We start from the raw sequence: 11,643 nt of genomic DNA on the forward strand, positions 1-11,643 counted from the left end.
TTTTTCGTAGCCAAACCCACTGGCTCCAGGTCATCTATAAGTATTTGCTAGGTTAAGCCCCGCCTTATCTCAGCTCACTGGTCACCATAGCAACACCCATCTGTAGCACGTGTTCCAGCAGGTATATCTCACTGGTCACCCCCAAAGCAACTCCTCCTTTGGCCGCCTTTCCTTCCAGTTCTCTGCTGCCAATGACTGGAACGAACTGCAAAAATCACAGAAGCTAGAGACTCATATCTCCCTCACTAACTTTAAGCACCAGCTGTCAGAGCAGCTCACAGATCACTGCATCTGTAAATAGCCCATCCAACTACCTCATCCCCCATACTGTTATTTATTTGATTTATTTTGCTCCTTTGCACCCCAGTATCTCTACTTGCACACTCATCTTCTGTACATCCATCACTCCAGTGTTTAATTGCCATTTTGTAATTATTTCGCCACTATGGCCTATTTATTACCTTACGTCCCTTATCCTACCTCCTTTGCACACACGCTGTATACACTTTTTCTAGTGTATTATTGACTGCACGTTTGTTTATTCCATGTTTAACTGTTGTTTTTGTCGCACTGCTTTGCTTTATCTTGGCCATGTCGCAGTTGTAAATGAGAACTTGTTCTCAACTAGCCTACCTGGTTAAATAAAGGTGAAATAATAATTCATTAGTTGTCTTCAGGAAGGCAGTGAGTTGCTGCCAACACCGTTCTCAATTTTTATTTTGAGGAATTGGAGATTCGATATAGGCTAATTATTTAATTTTTGTTTTCGTGTCAAGATTTAGCTTTTTCTAGAGAGGCTTTATTACTGCCACTTTAAGTGAGTTTGGTACACATCTGGAGGATAGGGTGCAATTTACTATGTTCAACATAGGAGGGCCAAGCACAGGAAGTAGCTCTTTTAGTAGTTTAGTTGGAATAGGGTCCAGTATGCAGCTTGCAGGTTTAGAGGCCATTACTATTTTCATGAATGTGCCAAGAGATGCAGGATTACAAAACTTGAGTATCTCCTTGATCCTAGGTCCTGGCAGTTCTGTGCAAACAACTGAGCATTGGAGAAATATGCAGATTCAAAGAGGAGTCCATAATTTGCTTTCTAATGATCATGATCTTTTCATGGAAGAAGTTCATGAATTCATCACTGCTGAAGTTGAAAGCCATCCTCTCTTGGGGAATGATGCTTTTTCTTAGCCAGCCTAAAACCCCAAAGAGCAAGCAATGCAGATTTAGAAGCATTGATTGATCGATTGTGTGTTTTGTAGGAGGTGAACACTTGGAGATTGTTAGCTGTACAGCCTGTGGCCAGCAAGTTAACCACTTCCAGAGGGACTCCTTCAATCAGCATCCGGTACTCAAAGTACTTATTTGCAAGGTGAGGTGATCCTGGGTCTGTCAAAGATTGGGACAATTATAGTGAACACAAATATAAGCTCAACATGCAACAATGTCAAATATTTTACTGTGTTACAGTTTATATAAAGAAATAAGTACATTTAAATAAATTCATTAAGACTTAATCTATGGATTTCACATGACTGGGAGTCCATATGTTGGTCAGAGATGCCTTAAAAGAAAACCAGTCAGTATCTGGTGTGACCACCATTTGCGTCATGCAGCGCGACACATCTCCTTCACGTAGAGTTTATCAGGCTGTTGATTTTGGCCTGTGGAATGTTGTCCTACTCCTCTTTAATAGCTGTGTGAAGTTCCTGGATATTGGCGTGAATTGGAACACGCTGTCAAACGTCAATCCAGAGCATCCCAAACATGCCCAATGTCTGGTGATTATGCAGGCCATGGAAGAACTGGGTCATTTTCAGCTTCCAGGAATCAGGAACAGATCCTTACGATTTGGTGCTGTGCATTATCATGCACAACAATGGCCCTCAGGATCTTGTCATGGTATCTCTGTGCATTTAAATTGCTGTCTATAAAATGCTATTGTTTGTTGTCCGTAGCTTATGCTGCCCATACCAAAACGCCACCACGGGGCACTCTGTTCACAACGTTGACATCAGCAAACCGCTCACCCACACAACGCCATACACGTGGTCTGTGGTTGTGAGCCAGTTGGACGTACTGCCAAATTCTCTAAAACAACATTGAAGGAGGCTTACGGTAGCGAAATTAACATTACATTCTCTGGCAAAATCTGTTGGACATTCCTGCACTCAGCTTGCCAATTGCACACTCCATCAACTTGAGACATCTGTGGCATTGTGTTGTGTGACAAAACTGCACATTTTAGAGTGGCTTTTTATTGTCCCTGACATAAGATGCACCTGTGTAATGATTAGGGCAGTCCCCGACAAAATCAAAAATCTTGGTTGACTGAAAGTCGTCTGTTCAATTGCTCAACATTTTTAAACATGTATTTTTCCGTATATAGACACACCATATATGTTTTAATAAAATCAACTATTTGCATTGAGCTTGTCTGATGCTTTAAGCGTACAGTTTGATGCCTAGAAGGCGCCAGAGATCTCAATAACCTTAACTTGACCCAACTATTCTCCTCACGCTCCTGCTGGCTTTCGCTCATTCTGCCATTACTCTCCTGAAGTTGCCGGTAATAGGCTACATGAGGAGTTGGCAACCTTTCTCATGTGGAATGCCAATTTATCTTAGCATTTCTACTCATCTGCGTGCCAGTTATGGTTTTCATATGCACATTTTAGTGAAACTGTTTAATTTATAATAATGTCTTCATATCTTAATCATTGTCATGTGGTTAATCAACATTCTATTTAAATCTAAATGAAAATGATACAAACATAAAAAGTTACTTCTATTGCCATTGCCAACTACTTAAAAATAGCCTACATAAAGCCAACAAATAAAAACATTGCGCCTGCAGGTAGAAAAAATCATCTTAGAAATCAGATTGGCTACATTCTGCCTGTTTGCAACAAACTTGAAACGTATCAACTATTAACTTGCGTCCAGCCAAAACTTGCTCTAGTGAACTTGCAACATTGTATAAAATATTCTGGGCCCTCAGTTTCCTGTGCCAGTGAGCTTGGGACAGACCCATTTGTAGGCTATTTGCGCAAAGGATAAGAAGCAGTGCTTGACTCGGGCAGGAGTTCACCTGAGCTGAGTACCAGCACCTCAAATGTTCTACTGCTTGAACTCCTGTTCCTCTTATAGAATATTAGCTCTAAAGTATTGTGGAGCTCCTGCACCAGCACCCAAAATGAGTACCAGAACCTATTTCAGTCCAAGTCCAGCTCTGACATTTCCACTGGATCAGAGCATGACATTTTTGCCTTTCACGCTGAGTGGTTATCGAAAGGGAGAGCACTGGAAAGATTTTCAAATACATTGAGGAATTAATGTAATTCTCAATGGAAAGAAAAACAGACTTTGTTTGCTGTTTGAGGTGAAGAAAACATTACTTTGAGGAGCTCCACAGGTCATTAGTGGTGGCGTGTTAAGCCAATCATAAATGTTCCCGTTTGGGGATCCGATTAGTATTTCTATGCCTGCATTTGTGCGCAGGCCATTTGTGCGCAGGCCATTTGTGCGCAGGCCATTTGTGCACAGGCCATTTGTGCACAGGCCATTTGTGCACAGGCCACTTCTATGTGTATGCGTCCTTACTCAATATTGACAGGGGTGCTCCAAACAAAAGACGATGACTAAATTGGCAGAACTCATAAATGGAATTAAATAAACCAAAAGTTGTTTCTCACAAGTATAGCATAGGTTGTGTACTTTGTAAATAATGTGTCCACTCCGACAATGAGAACAAGACTGGAATAATATTGAATGCATTAAAAGAAATGACCGTAACCAAAGTAACAAACTTTAGATTAGGAATTAACAGTAAATTTACTGGTGATATGTCATGGGGAATTGATATACACTAATAATCAAACGCAAACAATTCACACAATGAAGTTATGACACAATGAATGTGAGTTTTGGAGGGAGAGAAGTGCATTGTTCATCTGGGCGCATGGTCAATCACACGTCTGCATTGGCCATGCAGGATTTATGGTGATATGGCCTCCGCAGACGTCAGGGCATTCATACTTCTTGCGCTTTGCGGAGCAGGATGTGCCGCCCCCACCCACCGTCAACCCATCATGTCAATGGGGAGCTATACAGAGCCCTCTGCATTAAAACATTTGGGAGGCGCATGGCGATGTGGTACAGAGTTCGATTTGGCCTCTGCATGCCTCTGGAGGCTCCGCAATATGGAGCCGCCGACCACATTTTCGAATCGAGTATAAATTGGCTTTTAGTCCAAGACTCCAATGGATTAGTTCACTGAGATGGGCGCATATATACACTTGTTACTGCTCGACTAAAACAATCTCTGTCGACCAACAGCCTAACGACCAAACAATCGACCAGTCGACTAATTGGGATCAACCCTAGTAATGATCATGCTGTTTAATCAGCTTCTTCATATGCCACACCTGTCAGGTGGATGGATTATCTTTGCAAAGGAGAAATGGTCACTAAATGTAAACAAACATTATATGGAAATAAGCTTTTTGTGCATATGGAACATTTCTGGGATATTTTATTTCAGCTCATGAAACATGGGACCAACACTACATGTTGCATTTATATTTTTGTTCAGTGTGTGTGTGTGTCATTCTCCAACAATATTTTGTTAAGCTCAGCTACATTTTTGGAGGCTATGTCCTTATTGTCTTATTTTCTCAGTCTTGTTTCAAGTATTACTCAAGTGATGACATCAGCAAGGATTGTGATGGCATGGACGAACAGTGCAGGTACGACGGGGTGGTTCTTCTATACAACAAGATGCTGCAAGCAAATCCTGAAACGTTAAAAAACATACAGGTTGTTACGTTAATCATTACCTTAAACTATTATATTTGCTTCTTACAGATGGTGTGCAGAGGGGGGAAACCTGATCTGCTGCGACTTTTGCCCCAACGCCTTCTGTAAGAAATGCATTTTGCGTAATCTGGGGCGAAAGGAGCTGTCTGGCATCCTAGACGAGGAGAGTAAGTGGTACTGCTACGTATGCAGCCCAGAGCCTCTTCTGGACCTGGTCGTCGCCTGTGACAACGTCCTTGACAACCTGGGGAGTTTGTGGCAAGACCACCGCAAGAGGGGCAGAGGTGATGGCAAATCTGGACATTGTAACTCTCATCCCAGGCATTCTCAAAACATTCCCACGGGTCATTGGAAACATAGTGGCATAGATGGTCATGTGGTGTTCAACTACAACACCCTTCAAATTCCAGAAGAGATGGCCAAAAAGGCAAAAAACCTTGTGGACTCTACGAACACTGTAAACACAACTTTCGTGAAGTTCATTCAAGGTGGAATGGATTTTAAGCGACAATACTTGAAGACTTTCCAGTCAGTACTGAAGGGTCTAAAGAAGTCCCACACAGCTCTGGAAGAAGCCCTTTGGGAGGAGTTCAAAGAGATTGGTCTGCCAAATGATGGGGGAAACCCCACTTTTGATACTGATGCACCTCAACAAGCACAAGAGGGTTGTGTGGAAATGGACATTGTTGATAAAAATTGCCTGCATTTCTTAAAGAAAATTGCAGCTGAACATTTGGAAGATAATTATTCAGACTCTAAGGGCTTTACGGATGATGAAAGGCCTTCGTCCTCAAGTGAAATGAAAGGTGTCCTTGGCACAGAGATAATGCCCCGTCGAGGTAGAGGCAGGCCACGGAAAAACTCTAAACCCGGAGAAGATCCTTCCAACATGACAAAACAACTGGTGGTGCAACTTACACCTGTCCCTGTTGAAAAACAGCCACCCTCTGGCCCCCCAGAGTTGGAGGTGGAGTTGGAGGAGAAAAAGGAGTTGGAGGAAGAAATAAAAGAAAAAGTGGATGAACGTAAGGGAGACTGTGAATCTATTGAACCTGCAACAGAAGGGGAGTATGAATCTGCTGAGGAGGGAAACGAATCTCTGGTGCTGGAACTGGAAGATGAACCAGAGAATAGACGCTCACCTCGGGTAAAGACCACGCCCTTACGCAGGCCAGGTGAGGGCAAGACCAAGTCTACCCCCTCAGGCGCTGACAGTGAGGGTGACTCTGACCCTGACACCAGCCCCAATGTTGAAGTACCTCAAGGAGCTGATGAGGAAGGGCTTGGAAGAGGAATTGAAGACTCGGACTCCGATGAGGTCCCTGCTGTCCTTCAGCGGGCAGCCATGGCTCACAGTTCAGATGAAGCCAGGAGTGACGATGGAGACCTTCGGAGCGTGACCAAGAAATGCCTCTTCGGCCTGAAGAAGAACACTCCCCTCTCTCCAGAAAGAGTGGTCCGCAAACGCAAGGTGCAAGACCGCTCCTCTGACTCCGACTCCGACTCCTCCAGTGACAATCCAGACCTGCAGAAGGAGATCAAGACTATGAGCAGGCCCAGGGGGAGGCCTCGGAAGGTTAAGAGAGAGGATGAACCTACCCCCAGCAAGGATAGTCCACAACATAGGCCCCCGGGCAGACCTCGGAAGGTCAAGACAGAGAATGAATCCGCATTCAGCAAGGAGGGTTATACCCAGGTAACCAAGCCTAAAAGCACACCTCGGTCCCAGCAGGGAACAAAGCAGTTGCCATCCTCTTCCAGTCAAGAAGAGGGAGACCAGGATTCTGAGTCTAGCGATGACAGTGGTGACCAGAAGATTAAGCCTATCACTGAGGAGGTGGCCTTACTGGGGTCAGCAGCTTTCCACCAGTCGTCTGGTGAGTTGGTCTCTCACTTTCTCTGCACTTTTGAGGGAAACCACTGCATTCATGAGCTGTATTTCAACCCTATTCAGGTAGCCATGTAGATTTCCTCATTGGCAAATGTTGAACTGATTTTTTTATTTTTGTACTCTTACCCTGTAGGCGATGAAGAGCAGACCCGGTCTGGGCCTTCTTGGGAAGCAGAAGATGATGACGATCCAGAAAATAGGTATGGTTCCGAACAAACGGACTTAGCCTTTGTAACACACCCTAGGCGCGGGAGAAAGGCCACGCCACGGAACTCTAAGTCGGGTGCTAATAATGGTGACTCCTCCGTTGTCAAGACCCCTTCCCAATCAATCTCATCTCGTCCAACCCGCAGCTGCAGTAAACCAGCAGCTATCCCATACAATTTCTAGTGTAGAGCAGAGGTACCGTGTCAAGCACAGGGAGAAACCCCTCACACCTTGCTAAGGCTGTGTTATGAATGATAGGCTACTTATGCCACTGTTTTCATTTACCTTTTTCTTAAAACATTTTTGAAAATGTCATTTAAAGTTAAATGTGAGTTGTCTATTAGCAGAATGTGGCATCATTTGTCCATATCTGTGCATTTCAAGGTGATTAAGAGGGGAAAATGCTGGTTATCGTATTAGTTTGCACAAACGCCTGATGCACTTATTAAAACAGATTAAACAAATTATTTTATACCTCATAGTTTCTCATTGGTCAACAATACTGTAAGTCATCCTTATTTCTTCCAGATATAGTATTCTAGTTTTTACCAAAAATAACAGTATACTGTATATTAAGTATTTTAAGCCATGTTAAAGGTATCGATTGCATTATTTGTTAATAGTGTGATTATACTTTTCTTTTTAAATAAAAGTTAATGAACCACACCAGGGTACTGAATACACATCTGAACGTACCCTTAGACTTAATTTACAGGTATGGATATATTTATCTTTGACTATACTAGGGGTGAATTACATTCCTGTCACTGGGAATTGGTCATCATGGAGTTTGATGTCATTTCTGGACCCCAACCCTCATATTATACATCCCCTAATGGTCAGTTCATGATCAGGCATTCTTTAGGGGGACCGTATTGTACATGACTGCACCCTTCTGGCTGCTGGATGTTGCCCATTTCTCTAAGGCAGTGTAAAAGCATACACATTACTGCTAGTATTAGGTAATTGTGTTGGTGTATGGTTACTGTATGGAAGATTTTTTTTCTTGATATATTTGAAGTGCATGTGCAATATGCCAGTGGTGTAGTGGCTGTATTTAGCACTGCTATTCTGACACAGTTGAGTACTAATACGATGGGTTGACTATCCAATGATTCTCTGAACAGACTGGAAAACTCTATTCTGCTTGATTGAATCTTTAACATTTATATGATTTATTGCTTCTGACCAGGTTGAGGGCTTAGCCGAGAAAGAGGACTTGTGATGCTAAACAGCAGTATACCAAAGACACTGATTATAAGACCCTACTGTACTGTATTTGACATACTTTCTTTGTGCCTTTTTTCACCACAGGCACCTAGCTGAATTTCTTGTATGCTTTGTGATACTAATTGCATAATCATATTTAGAGTATTTTCATGTTTGTTTTGCATGCAAGGCCATATTTATTGGCCATTTACCTACATTTTAAATGATTTCAAAACTGCTAATTTAATGCAATTGCATTTTACTTTGGAGGAGCTCGATGCCTAAAGGCAACCGCTCTTCAAGCTGGTCCTGTAGAATGGTTGTAATGCATTTTATTCAACCACAACTTTGTCCTCTTGTGACCTCGGAGGTCAGCCTTACAACATTGCTGTGAGACGAGGAGGCATGTTGTCTTATGTAGTGAAGTGTCTTTTTTTTCTTTATTTTCTCCCCAGTTTAAACACTTGCGGTAAGGCCTCAGGCCCAGGCTGTTGCCGGCCGCTGCTGTTTGATACTGCCTCATATGAGGGGCCCTCATGTACACTTACTTCTCGCTGAGGCTTCATCCGAGGCTTCATTCAACTATTATTCTGCCAAAAGGATTGTTTCTTAAAAACATATTCTTGTGTAAGTAGATGCATGTATTTCACCGAATATTGAACTTCGTAAAAAGCCCAACAAAACCTTTTTTTTCTTTTTCTTTTTACCCATCACAAACTATTTCCTGCATACCACCTAAAAAATAAAGTGGTTGTAAGAACTTATTTTCAAATTGAAGTAATAATTATGCTGTCATTAGCTCTGAGGTGCTGTAGTGTTAGCCTTGTTAAAGGCCTGTTGTAGAGCATGCGTTAAACCAAGGATATGTTCTTACTTTTGTCATTGACTGAACTCTGTAAGAGAAACTATCCGTTGTAATAAATGAATACCCTTTATAATGTCTCGTATGTCTTCATTATTCTATATAGGACCAGCTTTGTTCATCTTGTGAGTTATACGTCTTAGATGTTTGTTATGGAGGGGAGGGGTTGATTCAAATGTGCTTACAAAGTCGTTAAGTTATCTGGCCTTTGACTCCTCAATGTGTTGCGTTTTTAAGATTAAATTAAGTGAAATGGTCTTTGACAGAGCATTTCAGCTGTCTATTTGGTCACATAACAGATATTTACATCAGTAAAGAAAGAAAAACATTCAACCACTTAATGCAATGGCTGTAAAACTGTATTGTCGGTTGTTTACAGGTCAGGGAATGCAAAGCGGTATTAGAATAGCTAGCATTGTTATCTTCATTAATTCTAGAAGAAATGTATCTTCTGGTGATATTGCTAAGTTTAAGGTGATATCCTGCGTTTTGATTGTAAGACAAGTTCCTTTAGAGAATAAACCTATTAAGCAGGGCTTGTTGGATTTGATGTGATGATCATTAAAATGATCCTCTGGTCCCTTTTCCCTCTCTTCCTTGCTTCTGAAAGAATCGCTAAGAAAATGCTCTTGGCCCAAATCAAAGCCAACTACTCATCGGGGGAGGATTTCTCTTCAGACGAGGAGTCATCACAGGATGATGAATCTGACAGGGAAGAGAAGGCGCAGGAAGATGGGAAAGATGAAAGCTCAGATGAGAATGGTAAGTGATCCCTCCTTTCCTCCACCGAAATTTCAATTTTTAGTTTTTTTTGTCATTAAGCTGAAATACTGTCCTGACATGACCTGTTTCTTATTAACTGGGCATTAAAGTAGGCCCATATTGTAATTGTGGTGATCTAAGACATCGCCATGTGTCACTGCTTATTAGTGTACAGGTTGAATTAACATTTGCTATAGGAATATGATGTCCTCCTGACATTATACCATGTTTCTGCTGCAGGGCAGACCTCCAGTTTGACCTCTGACTCTGGGTCCAGTAAAACTCGTCACAGACACTGTCTGCTACGCCACAAGCTCAGCCTTGACGATGGAAATCCAAGTGATCAGAAAACAGCTGAAGAAAATGGGAACGAGCAGAAAGTCAAGAAGTCTAGAAGAACCGAAGGTGTGTGTGGGATGGGTTCTGTGGAACGACTATGATTAGATACCATCAGTGCCCTAGACTAGTTTTGGAGTTGGTCCAATTACTTTGAACTTGTTTTTTGCTTTCTTCCATTGCCTCAGGTGAGACATTGGAGAGCCAGAGTAGTGATGATAGCCTATCAGAGCAGGAAGAGTCTGGTATGAGTGAAGAGCTGAGCCAATCTGAGAATGAGGGCAATGAACAGAAGCCCAAAAGGTAAGAAGACTAATTTGTTTTGTCAATGCTGCTAACCTGGAAGGAAACCATGTTTTCTGTCATCGTTACATGTAATTGTGGTTGCATTCTTTTTATTAGTGAAATATCTTTGCTCTTTTGTCTCCTTAGCTCATCTACCTCTAGAGTCGAGAGAGAATCAGTCCGTAGTTATCTACAGAAGAAGCAGCAACCCTCATATATTGTGCTGTCTGACTCCAGCGTCGATAAGGTAATAACGAGTGGATGTCACCATCTCATTTTACCTTTGCATTGTCAGTCGCCCTTTTATATTCTTCTTAATAACTTCATGATGTGCAACTATTTGATTTCTGAGAGGTATGATCATCATTCTGCTATTCTTGTTCACTGTTTGTGTATCAGGTGCTAAATGTTAAATTGTATGTTTTTCTTTTACTGGTAAAAGCGTTGTTGTGCTGGTGACCTCCGGATCTGTCTATCTAAACAGAGTGAAGATGACGAGAAGGACGGAGAGGAAGGTGACAACAAAGGTACACCTAAGGGCCGCAAGAAGATCCGCAGAATCATCATAGATGAGCACCTCCGCTCAGAGACCCAGAGAGCCCTGAAGGAGGAGGAGGATAGATGCAGACGCCTTGCAGAAAGAGAGCAGAGGGAGGACTTCAGAGAGGTACACTACACACAGCTGACCCTCTCCATGCACACTCACTGTAGAAACCATGCTCTCTCAGAAATGTCATACTGTTAGTCTATTTTATTTGAATACGTTATATATTATATCTATATATGGTTTATATGATCAGTTTTGGTCTAATGGTGGTTTCCTCGCAGGTGATTGTTATTGACGATGAGGTGTCTCAAGTGGCCTGTCCAATCACCACTAAGCTGGTCTTGGATCAGGATGAGGGGACCAGGGAGCCACTCATTCAGGTGCACAGGAACCTGGTGACCAGGCTCAAGCCTCACCAGGTGGATGGTAAGTCTTGGTTTTTATTTGTTGTACAAGTCCAATACATACAATAATTAACATAGATTGGCAAATACAGCAGTGTCCCTTCGATTTGCTGTATTTCTTCCTTTTGATAGGTGTGCAGTTTATCTGGGACTGTTGTTGTGAGTCATTGAAGAAGGCCAATTCCACCCCTGGATCAGGTTGCTTACTGGCCCACTGCATGGGCCTAGGGAAGACACTGCAGGTAAGAGGAAGGGAAGAGAGAACAAAATGAGTGTTTAGGATTTTATATGGATCCCCATTAGCTGTTGCAAAAGCAGTAGCTAC

The 11,643-nt window shown here is 42.3% G+C and overlaps 1 protein-coding gene across 2 annotated transcripts in view; it reads left to right on the forward strand.

Annotated features, from left to right (window-relative positions):
- The window catches only part of LOC139537277 (transcriptional regulator ATRX-like), a 46,464-nt gene that overhangs the window by 17,151 nt on the left and 17,670 nt on the right, over positions 1-11,643 (forward strand). Inside the window, exons 7-17 of one of the 2 annotated variants that reach the window (XM_071338403.1) lie at positions 1,260-1,369; positions 4,678-4,745; positions 4,864-6,692; positions 6,840-6,906; positions 9,595-9,746; positions 9,987-10,151; positions 10,271-10,385; positions 10,515-10,614; positions 10,852-11,034; positions 11,196-11,340; positions 11,451-11,560. In XM_071338403.1, the coding sequence (XP_071194504.1) occupies positions 1,260-1,369; positions 4,678-4,745; positions 4,864-6,692; positions 6,840-6,906; positions 9,595-9,746; positions 9,987-10,151; positions 10,271-10,385; positions 10,515-10,614; positions 10,852-11,034; positions 11,196-11,340; positions 11,451-11,560 (3,044 nt within the window). The remainder of the gene's footprint in view (positions 1-1,259; positions 1,370-4,677; positions 4,746-4,863; positions 6,693-6,839; positions 6,907-9,594; positions 9,747-9,986; positions 10,152-10,270; positions 10,386-10,514; positions 10,615-10,851; positions 11,035-11,195; positions 11,341-11,450; positions 11,561-11,643) is intronic. The other variant, XM_071338404.1, reaches the window with a different exon arrangement.

The sequence above is a fragment of the Salvelinus alpinus genome, chromosome 13 (assembly GCF_045679555.1).
Source record: "Salvelinus alpinus chromosome 13, SLU_Salpinus.1, whole genome shotgun sequence".
Taxonomy (NCBI): domain Eukaryota; kingdom Metazoa; phylum Chordata; class Actinopteri; order Salmoniformes; family Salmonidae; genus Salvelinus; species Salvelinus alpinus.